The sequence below is a fragment of the Oncorhynchus keta genome, chromosome 34 (genome assembly GCF_023373465.1).
Source record: "Oncorhynchus keta strain PuntledgeMale-10-30-2019 chromosome 34, Oket_V2, whole genome shotgun sequence".
Lineage (NCBI taxonomy): Eukaryota > Metazoa > Chordata > Actinopteri > Salmoniformes > Salmonidae > Oncorhynchus > Oncorhynchus keta.
This window is the reverse complement of record NC_068454.1, coordinates 41473641-41500112: the sequence shown is the minus strand read 5'-3', so window position 1 is coordinate 41500112 and position 26472 is coordinate 41473641. Positions and strand designations below refer to the sequence as shown.

General features: G+C 41.3%; 1 protein-coding gene across 2 annotated transcripts in view; it reads left to right on the top strand.

The window, feature by feature from the left end:
- The window catches only part of LOC118367146 (acid-sensing ion channel 4-A), a 100975-nt gene extending 77558 nt beyond the window's left edge, over positions 1-23417 (top strand). Inside the window, exons 2-11 of one of the 2 annotated variants that reach the window (XM_035750230.2) lie at positions 11278-11422; positions 11822-11949; positions 12056-12209; positions 12998-13051; positions 17045-17198; positions 17714-17805; positions 18083-18162; positions 18625-18732; positions 21356-21509; positions 22501-23417. In XM_035750230.2, coding sequence (XP_035606123.1) covers positions 11278-11422; positions 11822-11949; positions 12056-12209; positions 12998-13051; positions 17045-17198; positions 17714-17805; positions 18083-18162; positions 18625-18732; positions 21356-21487 — 1047 coding nt within the window. In that variant the 3' untranslated portion in view covers positions 21488-21509; positions 22501-23417. The remainder of the gene's footprint in view (positions 1-11277; positions 11423-11821; positions 11950-12055; positions 12210-12997; positions 13052-17044; positions 17199-17713; positions 17806-18082; positions 18163-18624; positions 18733-21355; positions 21510-22500) is intronic. The other variant, XM_035750231.2, reaches the window with a different exon arrangement.
- The last annotated feature ends 3055 nt before the right edge of the window (positions 23418-26472 follow it).

Below are 26472 nucleotides of genomic sequence, written 5' to 3'. Positions count from 1 at the left end.
AACCGGGGAAAGTTTTGGGAGGTTACCAGTGTTTGCAACTTAACACAAGAGCAACCAACCAAAAGACAAGACATGTATCCGAGGGTTGTGCAGCTCTCATGTAAGTATTCCATAAATGTATGCCACTGTGTGATCCCTAGCACTTTGCCAGAGGTCTGTAATGAAGCCATTAAACGAGAAAACGTTCCGTCTCACCCTTAAACCTGCGTGAGCTGCCCTTAATGGGACTCAACTGCCAATCAGCCATGCAGCATGTTCCACTACCCTCTGAAATGAATTCCAATCCTCCTCCTCATCCATACACGAAAAGAGGCCGCTGACACACGGCCACATGCTAGGAAATGGATGTCCTCTGGAGAAGCAAGTGATTCTTTTTGGGTTATTTAAAAGGAAAGCGCCCGGGAAGTGTCCGATGACTGTCATAAAGCAAGTGGTGAGCCTCTTAATGTGTTTAAAATGGAGAGACAAGGGGAGAAAGAAAGCAATTTAAGGATAAAACAATGCCAAAACACTGTTAATGGCCTGACATTAAGCCCAATTAAGTTGGGTGCTAGAACAGGATAGATTTATGCAAATGAGACGTAGCTAGGCATCTTTCCAAAGCAAAGATACTGCTACGGACTTGGGTTGCATTTTAATGTGGATAACACGTAACTATCCAGCTGTTCATGTGGGTGTTGCCCTATGAATTTGTATCCTTTTTGACTTTCTAACCTCTGTCCCTCAGCAGAGGATGAGAATGTCAAATGAACTAACGACCCGAGATAAGGTTCACTTGTTTATTAAGAATATAGATCATGTCACGTCATGCATGGCACAGCAGCAGCTGCATAGGTCAGTATTCAGCACCTTCTGGTTTACACGTGCAATATGTCCCTTACATCGGTTCAAATACTTGTCTATGATTGGCTTACAGGGTTGTCTGTTAATAGATTTGGCTAATACCTTGACACCTCCTCCTTGAAGATAATGACCCTTTTCCTGCTTTGTCAACCATACTATGCAATCTGTAATGTCAACAGTAAGGTATCACCTCAACTCGAACTTCAAGTCGCTTATAGTAACTTCCAAAATAAGCAAGCCTGTCAGCTTGAGACATATTTTCTATTAGTTTAACTGACCTCTCCATACTCTGCTGATCATTCATTGAAATCAACTTGAACTACTGTAACACAATAAACAGTTTTGTACATTGTTTGTTTGTATTGCCTGCTTGTAGCTCCACAATCTTTCAGACTATTATTCAGACTGTTGAACAGTCCCCACTAGCCAACCTCCGCCCTGTACCCTGCCCTGAACCTTTGTCACTGTTACTAGCTGGCTATCACCCGGTACTCTACCCTGCACCCTACCCTCTACCCTGTTAGGCTGCTTTTCCCTATGTACATAAAGTAATTGAACACTGGTCACTCTAATAATGTTTACATACTGTTTTACACACTTTGTATATATATGCTGTCTTCTAGTCATGACAAAGCCCATATAACTACTGCTATACTCACCTTTTCTATATATATACTGTCCATACTGTCTATGCACACCATGATATACAGTACCAGTCAAACGTTTGGAAACACCTACTCATTCTAGGGTTTTTCTTTACTTTTACTATTTTCTACATTGTAGAATAATAGTGAAGACATCAAAACTATGAAATAACACATATGGAATCATGTAGTAACCAAATAATTGTTAACAGGAAAACAACCCTAAGCACACAGCCAAGACAACGCAGGAGTGGCTTCGAGACCAGTCTCTGAATGTTCTTGAGTGGCTCAGCCAGAGCACAAACTTGAACTCGATCGAACATCTCTGGAGAGACCTGAAAATAGCTGTGCAGCGACACCATCCAACCTGACAGAGCATGAGAGGATCTGCAGAGAAGAATGGGAGAAACTCTCCAAATACAAGTGTGCCAAGCTTGTAGCATCAAACCCAAGAAGACTGGAGGCTGTAATCACTACCAAAATGTGCTTCAACAAAGTACTGAGTAAAGGGTCTACGTATGTAAATGTAATATTTAAGTTGATTTGTTTGTTATAAATTAGCAAAACTGTTTTTTTTTTAAAAACGTTTTGCTTTGACATTATGGGGATTGTAGTGTCATACTAATAGATAGTGTGTAGATTGATGAGGGAAAAAATATATATAATGTATGTGGAAAAAGTTAAGGGGTCTGAATAATTTCCGAAGGCACTGTACATAGGGCAGCAGTCTCTAAGGTGCAGGGCAGAGTACCGGGTGGTAGACAGCTAGTAACAGTGACTAAAGTTCAAGGCAGGGTACTGCATGGAGACCGGCTAGTGGTGACTATTTAACAGTCCGATGTCCTGAAATAGAAGCTGTTTTTCAGTCTCTCGGTCCCAGCTTTGATGCACATGTACAGTCTTCGCCTTCTAGATGGGTGAACAGGCCGTGGCTCAGGTCCTTAATGATTTTTTTGGCCAATATGTGACACCTGGTGCTGTAGATGTCCTGGAGGCTAGGCAGTGTGCCCCCCGGTGAAGCGTTGGCCTGACCGCACCACCGTCTCTTGCGAACCTAGCTCAGGGCTAGCTAGTCTCTGTTCCATTTCTTTGGAGCCCGACACATGCAGTGCTTGAAGATGCCGGCGATTTGTCCTCTTCTCTCCCACAACCTCAGAAGGTAAGAACGTTGAGTCACATTATCTCTCACTACCAACGCTGGGCCTTTCCATATCTTTTTCCCCTTCCAGCTTGACCAGTACCGGATTCCCCGGTCTCAAAGTGGATAGGTCTCGTACTCCGTGACGTCTGTTAGAGTAGAAAGCGCATTGTTCTGCTGCCGCATCTCATTGCCCGATAACAGCTCTGTTTTGCCATTTCGGATGTAGGTTATTTTTCCAGTGTAGGTAGTGTTGTGTGGATTTTCCATCCCATCAGCAGCTCTACAGGGCTCGCACCTGTAGATGTAGCTGGTGTCGCTCTGTAGCACACAAGAGCCTAACAGTGGGACATATTGCTGTAAGATCTGTTTTGCTGTCTGGACTGCAAGTTCACCATGTCCATTCCAATGCAGGCTGTGAGGTTTTACTGTTTAATAAACTCTCCAGGCTTCACTGGTATACCAGGGTCCATTATTACCGACTCTTTGGGTCGGAACCTCGAACCTGCCGAATGTCACTTTCAGTTTCGCTATAACCGGCCCTGTTGTTGTGGTAGACAAGACGTCCGTATCTCTAAGTAGCGAGAATATTAGTCTGACACTACGAGGTAGTGTTGACCTTTATACTCACACAAGTATGTGCCTATACGCTGCTCTGGGAGTGGGGGTCGGACTGAGTGTCTCTTTCTGTTGTGTTTTGCGTGTCTCACAACAAAACTTGCATGACAGTACTCTGCTTTTGATATCTCCGATGATAAACCTGGCCACCACACTGAGGTTCTTGCTCTTTCTCTGCATTTAGTCCCTCATGACTAACATGAACAGAATCTAGTAGTCTCAGTGCATCTGTTATGACTGATAAAGCATCTTTCACCGGATAGTAGTCTAACACGGTTGCTGGTATACTTTTAGAATGTTCTGGACAGCCTTGACTTATTCGTCTCTGTACAGGTTAGGCTGTCAATCACAGTGTTTCGTCGTGTCCAGTGACATCAGTTGTGCTCTGCTCCCTGCGCAGTGGGCTGCGTGATAGTGTGTCTGCCACTACCAATGTTTTACCGGGTGCATATTCTGCTGTTGCCCCGAATCGCATCAATCTCAGTAAAAGTCTCTGACATCTTATCGACACTGCATCTAAGTCGTCGCTATCTATCAATGGAATTGAGGGGTTTACGGCCTGTTATTAGACTGAATGTGTCAATGCCAACTTTTGGAAATGTTCACATTGCCCCAAACTCCAAACAGTATGCAACAGGTTTCCAGCTGTCGCCATTGAGCTGTAGCATTGTGTGTAGCATCTCGCTGTGTAATGGTATTTGCCAAAAAAAACACTTGCTGCGTGGTTTTCATGAGAACAAAATGGCACCTGTTCGTTTGGCTAGTGTTTCCTCAGTAGTAGGTATTATGAATCACTCTCTTTTCACATTCCCATTAGGTTTCTGCAGACCAATGTGTACTTTACCGTTCGGTTTCATCACTGTCACCATTGGTGCGAACAAGTCTGTGGGTTGTGTCACTTTCTCAATTATGTTGTTTCCTTCCATTATTTTCTGTATCAACGGCACCTAGGTAGTATGCATTCTCACTCTCGTAATCGTTTGCAACATCCCAGTGGCTCCCAGTGTCCCTTGTTGTTGCATCTCCTGCACATCGAAACTGCCATTGGGCACCTAGATGCCACCTTGTGCTGAGCTTTACCACATTTTATGCATCTGCTGCTCGTGTGCTCTGACTAGGCATTCTCTCTCCTATTGCCTCTGTCGTGTCTCTTTCTTTACAGAAGTCTGTCATTCCTCCGTGCCGAACGTCGGTGGGACACCTCCTGCAAGGCTGTATGTTCCCCGACGTGTTCATTTCTCCGCTCACCGAGTCACAGATCGTTGAAATTGTAGAGTGCTCCTGATGAACATTTCAGCTTTTCCCCCAGTTGCTGGACTCGCTAGTGGAAGCATGCCTTCTCATGGATGACATTTTTTCGTAGCCACTAAGTACTCTTCAAACCAAGCTAGCATTTGTATTCCAGTCCTCTTTTTCATTTTCATCAAATGTGAATGTCTTCCAAATATTTTTGGCCTCTGGGCGCATAGAGTATGTGAGTCTGCTCACTTAAATGTCACTGTTTTCTTCACTTAGCTTGGTAGCTATTCTGTAACACGTGAAATTGCCGGTGCCACGTGGGCCAGTCCGCCGGACGCTCAAAGTCAACTCTTTAAAGCAGATTAAACTCCGGATTCTGTTATTTTGTCCAGCTTCTTCCCATTTTACCGGACTGCTTCTGACAGCGTGTCAAACGTCCGGGATAAGGTTCACTTGTTCATTGAGAAAATAGACATGTCACATCATGCATAGCACAGCAGCAGCTGCATAGGTCAGTATTCAGCGCCTACTGGTTTACACGTGCAGTAAATCCCTTACATCTGTTTATGTACTTGTTTATGATTGGCTAACAGCAGCCAAACTCAACTGGCGGACCGCGGTCTTCGTCCAGACCCAGAGACAGGTCAATACGGACTGGACAACATTTCATTTGGTTATATAAAAGTAAATAAATCATTTTTAGACAGCTTTTAAAAATCAACCGGCCTCTCTAACTCACAACCCTGTCTAATCCAACCGCATGGTTAAACGCTAATACAAAGACGCTAATAACTTCAATCCAAATATCCTCTGCAGAAACTTGGGACAAGCAGGCAGAAAGAAACAGAAAGATTTGACCGTGGTTCAACTGTTCATTTTATTTTTTATTTCACCTTTATTTAACCAGGTAGGCAAGTTGAGAACAAGTTCTCATTTACAATTGCGACCTGGCAATTGTTAATGTCACAGATGGCGGGAGCTTAGTTACCAGTGTCTTTTTAAAATAAATAATCAAATAGTTGACGCTGAAAACTGTATATTCAAAGATGAGTGGATGGAAAAGTATACGTTAACTCTCACCGCAACTAGCACAAAACCAATGTGCCTGATATGCAGCGAGTCCATAGCCCTCGTGAAAAGTGCCAATGTTAAGCGAGATTATGTCCCCGAGAAATTTGGATGAGACGCATCCCCTGAACACGAAGGTGAGAACGAACAAGATTAATCAACTCAAATCCCAATATGAGAGGCCCACCACAGTCCTTGTCAATTGCCTGACAGCCCAACAACGTGCAATGGAGTGTTCACTGAGGAATATCTTGGGTTTTGGGAGAACCCCCCCCAAAAAAAAAAAATATCTGATGCTGAGATAGTTAAAGAAGGCATGTGTGAAGTCGCTGACACTCTGCTTGAAGGTTAACATAAACATGGGCTCAGGGAAAATATCAAACCGAGCTCACTGTCAGGTTCCACAGCAATCTGAAATATTAGCTGAAGATTTAGTAACTTCACAACTCGATGAGGCCATTCAGAATTCACCACGCATTTCATTAGCTGTGGATGAATCAATAGAAGACACTGATAATGCCCAGCTTCTGGTGTTTCTAAATATTTTACAATGAAACAAGGAAGGAATTCTGTGAGGAGATGTTGGGCTTAACAAATCTAGAAGCACACACACACGGGGAGAGGATATCTATCCCATGAGGTCATCAAAGGGATGCTGACAAAAAGCTGGAGAGATCTGAAGTCTGTGGTCTCCATCATCACAGATCCAGCCATGGTAGGAAGAGGGAGGGGACTGGTTGCATGTTTAAAAGAGGACCACCCTGACCTGACATCATACCACTGCATCATCCATCAATCTGTTCTGTGTGCCAGTCTGGGGAAAGAGTATCCTGAGGTCATGACAATGACAATGAAACTTATCAAATTTTTGGAGAGCAACATCATCCCTACAACACTGCCTGCTACGAGGCTTTCTGACAGAGGCCAATGCCAATTTTGCTGACTTACTACTGCACAACAATGTAAGATTTCTCAGCAAAGGCAGGGTTTTGGAACACTTTTGGGCCATTCAGGAAGAAATCAAAGCTTTTGTTATCAGAGCAAAAGAGTGACAAGGCAACTCAGTTTTTGGAAGGTAAAGAAGAAAATGTGAAAAGTTGAATTTTTGACAGACATTACATCACACCTTAATCAACTGAATGTTAAGCTGAAGGGATGGCACAACACAGTGTGTGATATGATAACAGCAGTCATCCAGAAGCTGATGGATAACTTCAAGGCTCGCTTTGATGACTTCACTGTTGGGAGAGAACTGCTGCTGCTCATTCAGAACCCCTTCTTGGTCACAAATGTGACAAAGTTGTCAGAAAAAGCAAAACAAATCTTCAGATTGGTAGATGTTGCCTCACTGCAAATGGAGTTGATTGAGCTGCAAGAAAATGTGTCTTTGAAGGAGCAGACTGGTGACTGTGACCCTGTTACTATCTGGGGAAAGATGGTGCCTGCAGCTGATGTCCCTGTTCTCAAGAAACTGGCACTATATATCCTGACCATGTTTGGCTCCACATACAGCTGTGAATCAGCTTTCTCCACAATGAACTTTATTAAAAACAAATACTGCTCCAGGTTCACCAATGAACAGTGTCCCAGAGTTGCTCTCACACCATTTGTCCCAAAGTTCAAAGCATTGGCAGGAGACCAAAAGTGTAATTTCTCTCATTGATGCAAGGGCAAGGCCCAGAGTGACTTCTACATTAAGTTTGCACGGCCCACAGAGACATTCAAATTGTTATTTGTGTTAAGCTCTCCTTTGTTCTCCAGAAAACATGCATTTTATTTGATTTAAATGTGTTTGTTTTTTATTCAAGGCCCATCTACAATGGTTCACAGTACACTTTTTTTGCATAGACAATTATGCCACGTTTTCAATTATCACTTTTGTTCTTCAGCAAAGTTGACGCAATGATGCACATGTTAACATTCTGAAGAAAAAAGTTGTAATTCATTCAAATGTGTCTTGTCTGATTTCATGTTTTGAAGTGTACATTTTATACAACAACATCTTTCCTAAGTCGTAGACGAGCTGTACCACAACGCCAATAAAGGACGATATCCACCCGGACCTTTGCCACCTAGGAAATTTGTGTCACTGGACATCTGGCTTACCGGGTTATCTGTTAAATATAACCAATACCTTGACAGAGAACATCGTAGAAGTTTTGTCATGAATGTACCTATCTATTACATTCATTAAAAGTTACCAAGAACACTAGTCCACAGCATGGTTTACCTGAAAGGTGTATAGCTATAGATGCCTTTGAGGGATTCTTCTAGAACTCCCTTAGTGTGATTTGAGGATACTTTGTTCCTCCTTGGAATTGACAAAGTCAGAGCTGTTACTTTGCTAAATTTGGTGCGAGATGAAACGCGGAGAAAATGCACCATCAATCACACAGACTCCTGGAGCGACGAGAGAGAGAGAGGCTCTAAAGCTGAGAAATGAATCAGTGGAGGCTCTGCCAGCAACGATTTTCCAGGCTGAGATGATGGGAAAACTTCCCCTGCTCTCTGGGGACATCATTTGTGAACACCCCGGCATTCTCAAAACAGCCAAACTTTTAGAGCAGAACTCGGGGACTCTCTGTAAGAGAGTTTATTCTTTCCTTCTTTTTTTTTCTTCTTCTTCCATTTCTAAACTTGAATCCCTCTACCGCTGTAGCCTGCTGGATCAGATTTGAGTGCAGCGGTGGAGGATTAAGTATGTCAATGAAGCAGGCTAAATCAATGATAGGTACAGCTTACCTTCTCTGCTTGCTCTGTGCCAGCCTTCCACAGATTAAACCAATTTGCACTAACAGCACATGTCAGTCAAAGAGGGCGGCTTGCACACCATTGTCCTCTTCATACACTATTGGTTTAGCCACAATTATACTGCATGCCTTTGAATCATTTGACAACATTGTTTTGTTCCTACATATTCTATATGTGTACCCATTTACTGAACGATCATACAGTCGATTTGAAATGTTTATATTTTTTTTTCTGTCAAAGGAACCCTATGGTAGGTGTGTACGATGTTTTAGTAAACATCCCAGTTTGGTAATACAGTTGAAGTCGGACGTTTACATACACCTTATCCAACTACATTTAAACTCAGTTTTTCATAATTCCTGACATTTAATCCTAGTAAAAAAATCCCTGTTTTAGGTCAGTTAGGATCCCCACTTTATTTTAAGAATGTGAAATGTCAGAATAATAGTCGAGAGAATGATTTATTTCAGATTTGATTTCTTTCATCACATTCCCAGTGGGGAAGACGTTTACATACACTCAATTAGTATTTGGTAGCATTGCCTTTAAATTGTTTAACTGGGGTCAAACGTTTCGGGTAGCCTTCCAAAAGCTTCCCACAATAAGTTGGGTGAATTTTGGCCCATTCCTCCTGACAGAGCTGGTGTAACTGAGTCAGGTTTGTAGGCCTCCTTGCTAGCACACGCTTTTTCAGTTCTGTCCTCACATTTTCAATAGGATTGAGGTCAGGGCTTCAATCCTGTGATGGCCACTCCAATACCTTGACTTTGTTGTCCTTAAGCCATTTTGCCACAACTTTGGAAGTATGCTTGGGGTCATTGTCCATTTGGAAGACCCATTTGCGACCAAGCATTAACTTGACTGATGTCTTGAGATGTTGCTTCAATATATCCACATAATTTTCAAGCATCATGATGCCATCTATTTTGTGAAGTGCACCAGTCCCTCCTGCAGCAAAGCACCCCCACAACATGATGCTGCCACCCCAGTACTTCACGGTTGGGATGGTGTTCTTCTGCTTGCAAGACTCCCCCTTTTTCATCCAAACATAACGATGGTCATTATGGCCAAACAGTTCTATTTTTGTTTCATCAGACCAAAGGACATTTCTCCAAAAAGTACAATCTTTGTCCCCATGTGCAATTGCAAACTGTAGTCTGGCTTTTTATGGCAGTTTTGGAGCAGTGACTTCTTCCTTGCTGAGAATCCTTTCAGGTTATGTCAATATAGGACTCATTTTTACTGTGGATTTAGATACTTTTGTACCTGTTTCCTCCAGCATCTTCACAAGGTAATTTGCTGTTGTTCTGGGATTGATTTTCACTTTTTGCACCAAAGTATGTTCATCTCTAGGACACAGAATGCATCTCCTTCCTGAGCGGTATGACGGCTGCGTGGTCCCATGGTGTTTATACTTGCGTATTATTGTTTGTACAGATGAACATGGTACCTTTCAGGCATTTGGAAATTGCTCCCAAGGATGAACCAGACATGTGGAGGTCTCCAATCATTCTTCTGAGATTTCTTTTGATTTTCCCATGATGTCAAGCAAAGAGGCACTGAGTATGAAGGTAGGCCTTGAAATACATCAACAGGTCCACCTCCAATTGACTCAAATAATGTCAATTAGCCTATCAGAAGCTTCTAAAGCCATGACATAATTCTCTGGAATTTCCCAAGCTATTTAAAGGCACAGTCAACTTAGTGTATGTATACTTTTGACACACTGGAATTGTGATACAGTGAATTATAAGTGAAATAATCTGTCTGTTAACAATTGCTGGAAAAATTACTTGTGTCATGCACAAAGTAGATGTCCTAACCGACTTGCCAAAATAATAGTTTGTTAACAAGAAATTTGTGGAGTGGTTGAACATTTTCGCTTTAATGACTCCAACCTAAGTGTATGTAAATCTCCGACTTCAACTGTAAGCGTCTGTTTAAGCATTCTGCTGCACCTGCGATAACATCTGCAAATCTGTGTAGGCGACCAAAACACTTTGATTTGGGCTTAAAGGGGCAATCTGGGAATCAAACAACAACAAAACTGGTCTTAATGACTTTTATGGACGGTGTACAACAACCAGCAGAGCCAGATGACAGTGTACGAGTTTTATAGATCAACCGTGGCTTTAATTTGTGTGTAACTATCAGTGTTGTCTCATTTTTGTCCCTAATTTAGTCGTCACACCAGTCATTATAAGGCTTGTGCTTAGGGTTGCAAAATTCTGATAATTCCCAGGATTTCTGGATTTCCTACTTATTCCCTACTGTTCCGGGAATCTTCCATCTGCGATTTCTGGAAGACCAGGCCATTTTGAGAAAGTTACTGGAATTATGCAACTCTAAGTGGGGTGATGTTGAAGTTAAAACAGGCTTGTTTTTTACAGAAACATTCTGGATTTGACACCAATGTAATTTTACTGTCAACCCCGCTGTCTCATCTGCTCATCTTGTTTGTCATGTGATTTCAAGTCAAAATAATAGACATGTGTCACTTTGGCTTGTACTGTAGTGAGATGAGGCCCATAAACAAAGAAAATTCACTTCCTTAAAAGGCTGCTGTCAAGCTTTCGAATGATATTGTACATCAGTTTCAAATGTTTCTATTTTTAAAAATATTTTCTTATTAACGTAGATTAAAAAGATCTTTGTGGATTTCTGTGGAATCCTGAATGGATCATTTTATCGTAGTCATACAGTAAGTATGTAAAATAAAGGTATACGTTACAAGTTGTGTTTTTGATATGTTTTTATCAGTAAAGATCAAGACTGTTGGTATATAACTCTCCCCTCAAAACACATCTCCTATGTTTATTACAGACAGATAATGTGAAACCACGTAGACAATCTTGTTCATTTTCCAGGCCTTATCTTCAACTTCATTACGACACCTCACGAGTACGTCTGTCATAGTGGAGATGGATATTGTCATGTTTATTATGACATTTCTGATACGAACATATTCTCCTGTAGGTCTACACCAGATACGGAAAATGTTACACTTTCAACGGGAACAAGTCGACGTCCAGGAAGACCAAGCAAGGTGGAATGGGAAATGGCCTGGAGATTATGTTGGATATTCAACAGGACGAGTATCTCCCCATCTGGAAAGAGACAAGTAAGCCATAAATCTTACGTGATGTTGCGGGCTCCTGTGTCTGTTGTCATAAATCTCTGAATCTTGTTTGTGCGGGACCCTAGCGATACATTTTTGCAATGGCATCACCATCCTGAATAATGTTTTTGTAAAATGATTACTGGAAGGGATACATCTGTTGACAGCACTGTTAGTCATATACTACACACACACACACACACACACACACACACACACACACACACACACACACACACACACACACACACACACACATTGTCAGTGTCTCATTTTTCTCATGACTGAGATAGGCGTAGTGAAAATTAGCCCTCCCCTAGGATTGATGAATAAAAGGCTGAATGAATCCACTCTGTATGTGTGTCTTTGTACTGCCTGCGCGTGCCTCTTTTATCCCGGAAGATGAGACGTCGTTAGAGGCAGGGATCCGCGTGCAGATCCACAGCCAGGATGAGCCTCCCTACATTCACCAGCTGGGCTTCGGAGTCTCCCCGGGATTCCAGACCTTTGTTTCATGTCAGGAACAAAGGGTAGGCCCCGGCACTGCTTTCTCCCAGATTACCACCCCCTCAGTACTTTTCCCACTTCTCCTCCCTGTGGCTCAGACACGGCTCTAATCAATCACTCTGTGCTTAGCTGACCTACCTGCCCCAGCCCTGGGGGAACTGCCGCTCCACCAGCGACCAGATGATCCCGGGATACGACACCTACAGCATCAGTGCCTGCCGCCTGCGCTGCGAGACCAGGGAGGTGCTCCGGGAGTGCAACTGCAGGATGGTGCACATGCCCGGTAAGTAGTCTACTGTAAACACTCCCTACATGGCACAGACATCCATCCGACATCTATTCCACGTGGGTTCAACCTGATTTCCTTGAAATGACGTGGAAACAACGTTGATTCAACCAGTGGGTCACTGATATTAGATATTTTGTCCCTGTTTCAACCATTTCATGTTCACACACTGTGTCAATATGTACGTCTCGGCACGGCTGGAGTCCTATGTGGTATATCAATCTGCTTCTTTTCATTCCTTGATGAAAATCCCCTGTACAGACACACCTGACCTCTCTCCATTGAAAATATGGTGAAAGATTTCCTGTGCATTCCTGCTACCCTGATCATAATGACGACTCTGCTCCTCTGTGCCCCCGACTTTAATGTCCCCAAATCAATCTTCCCTAATGCAAATTGGAAAGGCGACTGTTCTCAAAACATTAACTCAAAGAACATTTTGTCGTCTGCGTTGCCACACATATTTCCCGCGATTAATTGTGCTCCTGATGAATTCCTATCGTTAGTGCCCCCTGCTCTGTGTTTGTCATGGTGAGAAGGTAAATCGTTGATTGGTTTTTAGACTTTCTAAATATGCCTTTGGGGTGGGGCCCCGGTGCTCCATTTCTCGATGCAATCAGAGGCGGACACCCTATCCCTGGAACTCATCTTCCCATGTCTGCGTTCGTAGATGAATGATAAGCTAGTGTTCTGTTCTCAATGAGAGTTTTCCATGTTGGCAGAGATACAGGCGGCGACCATTTTGTTTTTGATTGATCAAACTCATTTCATGTTTTGTACTGCAGGAACTGCCGATATCTGCACTCCCAGTAACATCAAGTGTGTTGACAAGGCGCTTGGTAAGAAACATTTTTATTTACTATTATAATAGAGTAAAACGACAGTGAAATCAGTAACTCAGAATGTTGACTCACTTTATAAGGAGATATTGAGTTTCAGTGTATGGTTGGAGATAGCCTGGGTAAAGATTTCAAAATGAAATTTCCTCCATGTTGATATGTCAATTGTAGAAGGAAATGCGCAAGCTGTGAGTGACAACGATGTTACCCAACTCCTTACTCGACTTCACGTTGGAGCTTTCACAGCACATTGATATTCCTTGACCAAACCAACTCCATACGGTGCGGCCGACTCCCCACTGTCTGGTTCGGGTTATCTCTATGCAGAGGTGATTTGTCTCAAAGATACTATGACGGTCATAAAAGAAACGCTTTATTATGTGATGAGAGATATATTAGTACAATTAGGATTTTCAAGCCTAATAAGCCAGACATTTAATTATCTCCTTCACAAAAAAATCCAAGCCCATTTAATGGGTGGGTGAGCTAAATGTAGATATATCTTACAAGAACTGTTCATATTTATATCGGTTACATTCTCCACTCAAATAATCAGAATAAATTCACCCATTGTGAAAGGTAATAACTTAAAACATTATTTATATATTTGTATTATATAGTTGATTTTTTTTGTGTCTCAGTCCAAGAATAGATTATGTGTTGCCCCTGCATACAAATAACCTCATTATAAGAGTTATAAAATTGGAATTACTGTTATCAGGTCATAGACACTGGCCATTTTGTCCAACTGAATTGAATTTTGTCTTGAAAAGAGGGATGATTGAGTAAGCCATGTATTGTGGTCTATGTTTATGTAGTATGTGAGTTTTTTTTCTGATTGTGCATATATTTGCTTTTATCGCTGTGAATGAGAAATTGTTTATGCATGTAGAGTGCATTCGGAAAGTATTCAGGCCCCTTTTTCAGGCCACTTTTTCCACATTTTGTTACATTACAGCCTTATTCTAAAATGGATTAAATTATATATTTTTTCTCATCAATCTACACATAATACCCCATAAGGACAAAGCAAACACAGGTTGTTTTTTGCAAAAAAATGTTTTACATAACTATTCAGACCTTTTGCTATGAGACTCGAAATTGAGCTCAGGTGTATCCTATTTCCATTGATCATCATCTGTGGTAAATTCAATTGATTGGACATGATTTGGAAAGGCACGAACCTGTCTATATAGGGTCCCACAGTTGACAGTAAATGTCAGAGCAAAAACCAAGACATGAGGTCAAAGGAATGGTCCGTAGAGCTCCGATACAGGACCTGGAGAAGGGTACCAAAAAAAAGTCCCCAAGAACACAATAGCCATTCTTACATTGAAAATGTTTGGAACCACCAAGACTCTTCCTAGAGCTGGCCGCCCGGCCAAACTAAGCAATCAGGGGAGAAGGGACTTGGTCAGGGAGGTGACCAAGAACCTGATAGTCACTCTGACAGAGCTCCAGAGTTCCTCTGTGGAGATGAGAGAACCATCCAGAAGGACAATCATCTCTGCAGCACTCCACCAATCAAGCCTTTTTGGTAGAGTGGTCAGACGGAAGCCACTCCTCAGTAAAAGGCGCATGACAGCCCGCTTGGAGTTTGCCAAAAGGCACCTAAATGACTCTCAGACCATGAGAAACAAGATTCTCTGGTCTGATGAAACCAAGATTGAACTCTTTGACCTGAATGCCAAGCGTCACATGTGGAGGAAACCTGGCACCATCTCTACGGTGAAGCATGATGGTGGCCGCATCATGCTGTGGGGATGTTTTTTAGCGGCAGGGATCGAGGGAAAGATGAATGGAGCAAAGTACAGAGTTCCTTGATGAAAACCTGTTCCAGAGTGCTCAGGAACTCAGACTGTGGTGAAGGTTCACCTTCCAACAGGACAACAACCCCTAAGCACACAGCCAAGACAATGAAGGAGTGGCTTCAGGACAAGTCTCTGAATGTCCTTGAGTGGCCCAGCCAGAGCCCAGATTTCAACCCGATCAAACATCTCTGGAGAGACCTGAAAACAGCTATGCAGCGACGCTCCCCATCCAACCCGACAGAACTTGAGAGGATCTGCATAGAAGAATGGGAGAAACTCCCCAAATACAGGTGTGCCACGCAAGAAGACTTGAGGCTGTAATCACTGCCAAGAGTGCTTCAACATAGTACTGAGTGTCTGAATACATATGTATATATGATAAGTCCATTTTTAATCAATATAGGAAAATGTCTAAAAAACTGTTTTTGCTTCGTCATTATGGGGTATTGTGTGTAGATTGATGGGGGAGAAACAATTTAATCCATTTTAGAATAAGGCTGTAATGTAACAAAATGTGGAAAAAGTCAATGCACTGTATGTGTTAGTGTGTGCACCCAATGAAATAGCCATGATTTCAGTAAGTATATTAAGCATGTAGTAACATTACCTCTGCCACACTGACCCTCAGCACGGGGGCCCCACAGGAATGTGTGCTTAGTCTCCTCCTGTACTCCCTGTTCACCCATGACTGCATGGCCAGGCACGACTCCAACACCATCAAGTGTTGACACAACGGGGGTTGGCCTGATCCCCGGCGACAATGAGTCAGTGACCTGGCAGTGTGGAAGTCAGTGACCAGGCGGTGTGGTGCCAGGAAAACAACCTCTACCTCAACGTCAGTAAGAGCAAGGAGCTGATCGTGTACTACAGGAAACGGAAGTGGGGCGAGCACACCCCCATTCACATCGACAGGGCTCCAGTTGAGCGGGTCAAGCGCTTCAAGTTCCTCTGTGTCCAAATTACTAAGGACTTAAAATGGTCTACATACCACATACAAACAGTTGTGAAGAAGACGCGACAGCGCCTCTTTCACCTCAGTAGTTTGAAAAGATTTGTCAATGGCCATCAAATACTTTAAAAGTTCTACAGCTGCACCATTGAGAGCATCTTAAGTGGCTGCATCGCTGCTTGGTATGGCAACGGCACCTTTCCCTCGATCGCATTGCGCTACAAGGGGTGGTGCGGACAGGCAGTACATCACTGGGGCTGACCTCGCTGACATCGAGGACCTCTATATCAGGCAGTGTTGAAAGGAAGTCCCGGGAAAATTGTTAAAGACTCCAGCCACCCCAACCATATACTGTACTCTCTGCTTCCGCACGACAAGCAGTATCCGAACATCAAGTATGACGCCAATAGGCTCGTGAACATCTTTCGATCCCCAAAGCCATGAGACTGCTAAACAGATAACAAAATGGCTACGTGGACTATCTGCATGGACTCTTTTATTTTTTGCACGGTCTCTATGCACATTCTACACACTCACACACATATATTCATACTGACTCTACATACGCACACCGTACCCCTATACATATCTAATCGTATCACTCCAGTATCCCTGCCCATTGTAAATAGGATATTAGCACTGACCCTGGAACTAACCCTGTATATAGATGAGTTACTTTGTTTTGTGTTCTTCTTTTTTTGGTCTACTTCATTTTTTTTTTCTTCATTTTTTAAATTTTTTATAGAACTACTGCATCGTTGGGAAAGAGAGAGCGTGAAAGGCATTTCACGGTACTAGTACAGTGCACGTGACAATAAAAACTTAGAAACTAGTAAACATTGAATTATAAGAAAGGGAAATCCCACCAATATGGGGATAAAAAAAAGTAACAGAATTCCCCTTTAACTTGCTAACTGAAATCCATCAACAGTGGTTATTAGGGAGGCAAAGATGGAACCCAAACACACCAGCATCCTATTTGATGGTGCCCATGCAGGAGAACAAGGGCCTCACTTTGTGCATGGCAGCTGTTCCATCGTCACTGGAGTCTATAGCTCATTTAGGATCACCTGGCTTTAGACTGGCCTACTGACCCAAGCTATGTCCTAGAGCCAGGCTAACAACACTGCTCTGTGTTCGAGGCTATCTTCCAGGCCCAGGCTATAACACTCTGCTCTGTGTTCCAGGCTATGTCGCAAACCCAGGATGTAACAATCTGCTCTGTGTTCCCAGCCCTTCTCCAGAAGAGCACTGGGGACACCTGTCCCTGTGAGACACCATGCAACCTGACCCGCTACGGCAAGGAACTCTCCATGGTCAAGATCCCCAGCAAGGGCTCCGCTCGCTACCTGTCCAGGAAGTACGACAAGTCTGAGGAGTATATCAGGTAGATCTAACTCGACGACTTATATTACTATGACCTGGAAAAGATCAGCGCTGGAAAATGGAGACACCCTCAGGGGTTGGCTACACATCATGAGAAAATGTCACCCTATTCATATATAGTGCACTACTTTTTGACCAGAGACCTATGGACCCTGGTCAAAAGTAGGGTACTAGGTTGCGTTTTCAGATGCGGCCTGTGCTTTTCAAGTCCACTGCTCAATGCTGTTAAGATCTTAAAGGCTGCATAATCTGACAGTCATTAACTTGATTACTTTTAATTGCTTTTAAGGCATGAATGTGCCACCGTGACAATTTAATGATGACCATAAAAAGGACATGGTACAGTATATGTGTTGACGTCTTATCCTGTTAATATTGCAGTGCTGTGTTTGAGTTTAAAAGGAAAGTGCAAGTTGTATTGTTTTCTTTGTAACACTTCACTATTGGTTATAACAAACGTATCATAAACATATGCAGTTATCTTTTATTAATGTTCACATTTTCCTCCGTCTCCAGAGACAACTTTCTGGTGCTGGACATCTTCTTCGAGGCTCTTAACTACGAAACAATTGAACAAAAAAAAGCGTACGATGTTGCAGGTTTACTAGGTGAGTGTTTCTCTTTACGGCCCTAGACCCCTTTCTCTCTCGCCATTTTTTACATTTAATTCAACGTTTTCAATAATTGGTGTTTCATGTGGTTTAAAGATGAGTCTTAATATAGAAACTGCCTGACAGTGGTTCTTTGTAATAAATTAGTAATAAATGGTAATAACTGGAATTTGGACTCAAGATAATGGGTTTGAACTATGAATTTAATGAGTAATCATTGGCATCACCTGGAACCATACCAGGAGGAATCTTAATATGATATCTTCCTTTTCAGGTGACATTGGAGGCCAGATGGGCTTGTTCATTGGAGCCAGTATTTTGACAATCTTAGAAATTTTGGATTATGTTTACGAGGTACATTGTCTCATATGTGTATGTGCATGAAGCTCACAAAAGGGGACATATTTGGGGTTGCAAAATTCTGTTAGTTTTCCTCAGAAATTCTGGTTGGCGGATTCCGGATTTCCTGCTTACACCCACCTGATTCCAACCGGGATTTCTGGAATACCTGTACATTTCGGGAAAGTTACTGGAATTTTACAACCCTACACACATTTCAGCTGTTCATAATCTGTAAACCCCAAGGACAACATTCTAAAATGGCAGCCTTAATCAGTGTCAGTGGGACTTTGACCTTTTCAACTGTTACGTGAGGACTACGATCACTGCTTATGTGTCAATTATGAGTGTGAATGATTTCACTCGTGTTATACGAGGCTAATGATATGGATAGCCCCCGCTCGCTGAGCACTGGCATATGTCAGATGTGCTGATGGAGTGGACTCCTGACGTTCTCTCTTCCCTCTCTTCATGCAGGTGATCAAGCACAGGCTGCAGCGTCTGCTGAGGCCACAGAAGGATGAGAAGAAACAACAGACGACCACGGTTGCAACTGTGGATCTGCAAGATATGAAAGCCAGTAAGGTGAGCGTGTTGCTTGGGGAGGGCAGGCATGTTGCATCAGGCATGTTGCATCAGGCATGTTGCAGGCCTACACATCCACAGTATGTGCATGAAGGGAGAATGAACCTCCTAGAAATGGGGATGTTCAGTTCACTCTAGCCGTGATGTACAACCATTTGGGCACAACGGTTGTCAATCTAAATATCACTACAAGCTATATCATTATAAATCTTGATACATTACTACAAGCTATATCACTATACATCTTTATATATCACTATACATCTTTATTTATCATTATAAGCTCTATCCCTATAAATCTTTACATATCACTATACATCTTTATATATCACTATAAATCTTTATGTATCAATACATCTTTATATATAAGCTATAAGCTATCTCACTATAAATCTTTATGTATCAATACATCTTTATATATAAGCTATAAGCTATCTCACTATAAATCTTTATGTATCAATACATCTTTATATATAAGCTATAAGCTATCTCACTATAAATCTTTATGTATCAATGTAAATATTTATAAATCACTATAAATATGTATCACTACAAGCTATATCATTATAAATCTTTATATATCACTATAAATATATATATATCTCACGATAAGCTATATCACTATGCATCTTTATATATCACTACAAGCTATATCACTATATATCTTTATATATCACTATAAATCTTTGCGTCACAACAAATCTTTATGTATCATCTTTATATATCACTATAAGCTATATCACTATACATCTTTATGTACAGTGCCTTGCGAAAGTATTCGGCCCCCTTGAACTTTGCAACCTTTTGCCACATTTCAGGCTTCAAACATAAAGATATAAAACTGTATTTTTTTGTGAAGAATCAACAACAAGTGGGACACAATCATGAAGTGGAACGACATTTATTGGATATTTCAAACTTTTTTAACAAATCAAAAACTGAAAAATTGGGCGTGCAAAATTATTCAGCCCCTTTACTTTCAGTGCAGCAAACTCTCTCCAGAAGTTCAGTGAGGATCTCTGAATGATCCAATGTTGACCTAAATGACTAATGATGATAAATACAATCCACCTGTGTGTAATCAAGTCTCCGTATAAATGCACCTGCACTGTGATAGTCTCAGAGGTCCGTTAAAAGCGCAGAGAGCATCATGAAGAACAAGGAACACACCAGGCAGGTCCGAGATACTGTTGAGAAGAAGTTTAAAGCCGGATTTGGATACAAAAAGATTTCCCAAGCTTTAAACATCCCAAAGAGCACTGTGCAAGCGATAATATTGAAATGGAAGGAGTATCAGACCACTGCAAATCTACCAAGACCTGGCCGTCCCTCTAAACTTTCAGCTCATACAAGGAGAAGACTGATCAGAGATGCAGCCAAGAGGCCCATGATCACTCTGGATGAACTGCAGAGATCTACAGCTGAGGTGGGAGACTCTGTCCATAGGACAACAATCAGTCGTATATTGCACAAATCTGGCCTTTATGGAAGAGTGGCAAGAAGAAAGCCATTTCTTAAAGATATCCATAAAAAGTGTTGTTTAAAGTTTGCCACAAGCCACCTGGGAGACACACCAAACATGTGGAAGAAGGTGCTCTGGTCAGATGAAACCAAAATTGAACTTTTTGGCAACAATGCAAAACGTTATGTTTGGCGTAAAAGCAACACAGCTCATCACCCTGAACACACCATCCCAACTGTCAAACATGGTGGTGGCAGCATCATGGTTTGGGCCTGCTTTTCTCCAGCAGGGACAGGGAAGATGGTTAAAATTGATGGGAAGGTGGATGGAGCCAAATACAGGACCATTCTGGAAGAAAACCTGATGGAGTCTGCAAAAGACCTGAGACTGGGATGGAGATTTGTCTTCCAACAAGACAATGATCCAAAACATAAAGGAAAATCTACAATGGAATGGTTCAAAAATAAACATATCCAGGTGTTAGAATGGCCAAGTCAAAGTCCAGACCTGAATCCAATCGAGAATCTGAGGAAAGAACTGAAAACTGCTGTTCACAAATGCTCTCCATACAACCTCACTGAGCTCGAGCTGTTTTGCAAGGACGAATGGGGTAAAAAATTCAGTCTCTCGATGTGCAAAACTGATAGAGACATACCCCAAGCGACTTACAGCTGTAATCACAGCAAAAGGTGGCGCTACAAAGTATTAACTTAAGGGGGCTGAATAATTTTGCACGCCCAATCTTTCAGTTTTTGATTTGTTAAAAAAGTTTGAAATATCCAATAAATGCCGATCCACTTCATGATTGTGTCCCACTTGTTGTTGATTCTTCACAAAAAAATACAGTTTTATATCCTTATGTTTGAAGCCTGAAATGTGGCAAAGGGTTGCAAAGTTCAAGGGGGCCGAATACTTTCGCAAGGCACTGTATCACTACGAATCTTTATATATCACTATAAGCTAAATCACTGTACATCTTTATATATCACTATAAGATATATCACTATACATCTGTATGTATCACTACGAATCTTTATATATCACTATAAGCTATATCACTATACATCTGTATATATCACTACAAGTTATATTACTGCATGTCTTTCTCAAGGACATCAGGGTAGTCTCTTGTTAAAAATATTGTTTTATCCCACTGTACAGGATTACATCCCCCCAGAGGCAACTCCAATTCCCAGGTCCCTCTCTCATGAGGAACAAAATTACTTCTCGAGTTCATATAAAATCATCCAAAATCATCCATTTTCCCTAGATGTAAAAAAATCATCTACATGAAATATCTACCATTACATCAAAGGTATTATCATTTTGGTTTATTCAAAGGCATTGTAATTTTGGTTTATTGAGCCAACATTAAACTGTACATCAGTTAGGGCCAGTTTCCAGGACACAGACTAAGCCTCCATTGAACATTCTTAGGGCTCTATTCAATCCTGAGCGCTGAAGATCTGCTTTGTAGCGCGATTGATCCTCTTAAGGATCCTCCCCTTTTTTCAATTTTTGCCTAAAATGACATACCTGAATCTACCTACCTGCCTGTAGCTCAGGACACTATTTGGAAGGAAACACTGAAGTTTGTGGAAATGTGAAAATAATCTAGGAGAATATAACACATTAGATCTGGTAAAAAATAATAACAAAGAAAAAATATATATTTATTTTGTATTTTTTTGTACCATCATTTTTTAAATGCAAGAGAAAGGCTATAATGTATTATTCCAGCCCAAGCACAATTTAGTTTTTGGCCACTTGTTAGCAGCAGTGTATGTGCAAAGCTTTAGACTGATCCAGTCCTGTGTATCTAGACTGCTCAAATGTACCTAATTGGAATATTAATAACTTTGAGTTTATAACTGTGCACTCTCCTCAAACAATACCATGGTATTATTTCACTGTAATAGCTACTGTAAATTGAACAGTTCAGTGAGATTAACAAGAATTTAAGCTTTCTGCCAATATAAGATATGTCTATGTCCTGGGAAATGTTCTTGTTTACTTACAACCTCATGCTAATCACATTAGCGCACATTAGCTCAACTGTCCCGTGGGTGGGACACCGATCAGTAGAGATGCTCAATGTACCCGTGGTCGCTGAGACTGCATTCACAGTAAGCGCTGCATATTTCGGCTCAATTGGAAATTACCTTAAAATGTATACATGGATCTTCAGCGATACTTCGGCGATACGAATTGAATAGAGCCCTTAGTCCAAGACTAATCTTTATCTGTGTCTGGGAAACTGGCCCATTTTGTGTATCTCATTGTGTTGTGGTCTTTGTGGCCACCAGGAGTCCAGTGATATGACCATGACCAGAAGTCATCCTGAAGGAGCTTACGCCAATACGATTCTACCGAACCACCATCTCCCCCATCACCAAGGACAGCCACATGGAGTGTTTGAGGACTTTGCCTGCTAGAGCCGGCGGCCATCTTTCCATCCTGATGACAACAAAAGTTGTGTCCTCTCTGGGCTGGATCGGGCATCAAAACAGACCCTGGGACCTCAGTTCTATACCTTTCTTGCTGTCACCAGTGAAAAAGCTACAGCCAAAGTTGAACACCAAACCTGTGCTGCAAACAGACCACTTGTATGTAAGCACAGATTGGACCCCACATTACTGTCCAGCTGGAGACGCCCACCTTCAATCTTCCTACAATTGACAGCTGGCCACTCTGCGATTTCTATACTGGTTATTTTGGTACATGGTCACCACATGGGAACAAGACAAGGACTGCATGTCATTTTGAGCCATCTTGATTCATTTCTACTCAACTCCAGTATCTTGATTTGTGTACCTTTCTTAATTTGTTATTATTATTCTCAATAAGTTCTCACTCAGCTCACTGTTTTTGAATCATTGTAAAATATGTCATTATTTGATGAGATATCATTTCCCCTTTATGTTGTATACAAGATGAGTATAAGACAGTCGGTCATATTCAATCGAACCATTATACAGAGATATCAAACAAAATCAGAGGAATTACATTGATATTTTGGCGTGTTAAAACCATACTATCCTCGCTTTGATGATAGGGCCCATACTGCGTACCAGCTATACACTATTTAGTATTTATTAGGATCCCCATTAGCTGCTGCCAAGGTAGCAGCTACTCTTCCTGTGGTCCAAGCAGGGTTAAAACAATTACATCACAACCAAACACAACAGCTGAAATCATAAATAAAACAACGCATCATACAATATATTACATTATTGCTCTTTTATTACAAATGTACAATATAAAATCCACAATACCACATTACAAGTGTGTGTGTGTGTGTGTGTGTGTGTGTGTGTGTGTGTGTGTGTGTGTGTGTGTGTGTGTGTGTGTGTGTGTGTGTGTGTGTGTGTGTGTTATTGTGTGTACGTGTTTGGGTCTCTTCACAGTCCTCGTTGTGCCATGAGGTGTTGTTTTATCTGATTTTCGTGCTCGCTTGAGTTATTTGGTGTGGAAGAGAGTTCCATGTAGTTATGGCTCTATGTAGTACTGAGTTTCCCAGAGTCTGTTCTGGACTTCGGGACTGTGAAAAGACCCCTGGTGGCATTTCTTGTGGGGTATGTATGGGTGTCTGAGCTGTGTATTAGATGTTTGAACAGACAGTTCGGTGCTTTCAACAAGTCAATACCTCTCACAGAGGCAAGCTGTGAGGAGGTCAATCTCTCCTCTACTTTGAGCCAGGAGAGATTGACATGTCTGGTTTATGGGAAAGGTGTTTTAGAGAGTAGCATTATACATTTACATAGGTTCAACCTGAACACAGAGAGAAAGCACTGTTTTAAATGGATAATGATTAATTTAATTCAACACTAATACTAATTTTTGTAATTGATTTATATATTTTAGAGAAGATTATTTAAAAAAATATATATATATATATATATAGCTGTTATGATTGTAGTAATCACACTGACATATTTTTGTTTATTAGCAAAACCAGTCAGAAAGATGATTGGAATTGCCTTGCTCCAAGCAACAAAATGCACATAGATATGGTTTATTACTGTCATTATTTTAATTTTATTTACTGACTTGGGCATGGGTGAAGTTCTTACAACAATTACGGTGTCCATATTGGGTCATCATTCAAAAAGGCAATGAATAGCAAGCAACAAGCTGTGCTGTGAATCCCCTTGACATGGATGAATCAGAATACACACAATTGAGCACATTCCACAGTCTGTAGTAGCTGAGCGCCTCTATTTAAAGAAAGGGCCAGAAGAGTCCTTTCCCATAAATCCCTGTTGGAAGCAAAGTTGCTTCCAAAATAATTGCTTTATGTCTCCTGCGCAATCTCTTGGCTTAGATAGTGAATTTGTTACAGTAAAAGTTTATCCTGGACTAAAACCGCTGTCCACTCCAGTGTAGAACAGCCTCAGTGAAAGACCTATCACTTTGACTACTGTCTGAAAATCGACTGTAGGTATATGATTTTGTATTTTGCTGGGTTATTCATGTATACCTCACATTACAGCACACAATCACATAAATAGATAAAGATGTTTGAATAACTATTTGTTATTTTTTTATTTTGATTGTGATCTTAGAAACGGCCGCAATGGACCTTTTTATCTCAATATCAAATAATTTGGATAACAATGAAGTACCTTCCTGTGATTGTTTTAAATTAAAATGGTCAAAAATGAAGAAAAAAGGTTCTTAGCAAAGAGAAATTTCTCAATCAAGAATTTAGCTAGGACTGTCTGGGAGTGGAGAGGGGGAAACTAGCGGTTATTGGCAGAGAGGTTTGGAACTCTTTCTTATTAGTCTATGAAGTAGGTGATGTCACCAGGCAGGGCAAAACTCCATCCCACCAAAACAGGCTGGCATTTCAGGTGGACTTTTCAAACAGCCATTACACTAAAAGGGCACCATCATCATTTTCACAATTTCACAATATTTTTCCAGCCTTCGTGTGGAAATATAAAACACAGTAAACTCTCGTTTTTGACCCCACTGGGCCTTTAATATCTGTAACCCTGCTGAGTGCTCTGAGCTGTGCTTTGTTTGACAAGTCCACAATGAAATTACCCATTCATCAGCGTAAATAAAATCTACTCTTGCCCCATGTCAAGTAATCACAGGGGCCAAATATGGCTTTTAAATATTCATAATCATGTGTCACTATGACATTTTCAAAAGTTCCCAATCATGGTCCCTGATGGCACCCGATACCAAGTTTCTCCTCTGTCATCAACAACACTGAAGGACAGGTCGCACACTGAGGAGATGCTGTACTAAGGTGAATGTGGGGTCAAATGATCAATGTAAAGCTTGACTTCGCTTGTTGCAGTCACGTATAGGCGGTCATGCATGTATAGATACAGGAAAGCCTCAGAGTCGGTCTGTGATTTGCTGTGTGTATAGCATACATGTTTGGCTCGTCTGAGAATGTGTCCATAGAATTCTGAAATCATTTGGTATGTAATTTTACAAATAGTAGTTGCAAATGACATCTGTGCATATTACAGTGGAACTAAATGGTGGCTGTGTAGCTGGAGTTGACCTTGCTTGATTTCCCCAATTGACGACATTTTGTACATTACCATTACTAAATTTGCCACTCTACTCGTTCGTTCACTGAATTTCGCTCTTCTCTGCTTGTTCAGGTTCGCAATACTGTTGACATGTTGTATATTCACACAATCAAAATCAATTCTCTGTAATAACAAATTTGTGTATTGCGAAATTTCTCATTTTGGTCTGAATGTTCCACATGACAGCAATAGGGGTTTCATTGAGTGAAATGGCATTGCGGCATGCACCGTTACACTGTCGACAGCTCAAGATGAAGAACGGATCAGAGCAATTCTATCAAACAGTATGACACCAATGGAAATTCACTAAGATTTACAGGAGAATGCTGAAGACGTTTTGTTCAGAAGTCTGCTATTGTAACTGTTTATTCTGTTAGAACACATTTTATAAATGTTAAGTACAAATATTAAAGTTTAGATTGGTACATTAAAATGCCTCATATGATCTATTGTAAATGCACTTTTTCTTTGCCTTCGTCACTTTTGTTCTTGAGCTTTAAGGAGCTTTAGCCGTCAGGTATTTGTATTAATACTCACTGCGACTGTTGTCAAAATCATTTCAGAGCGAAAGGAGAAGACAACTTACGTTGCTCATACATTTACAACAGGTTGAGTGTGACTCAACCGTTTCTCTGCAAAGCATCAACGTGAAACAAACAAGAGCGTTTTCGATAACAAGTTGGTGTAACCAATGTGAAAGTTGAACAGCTCACCTAAAAAGGG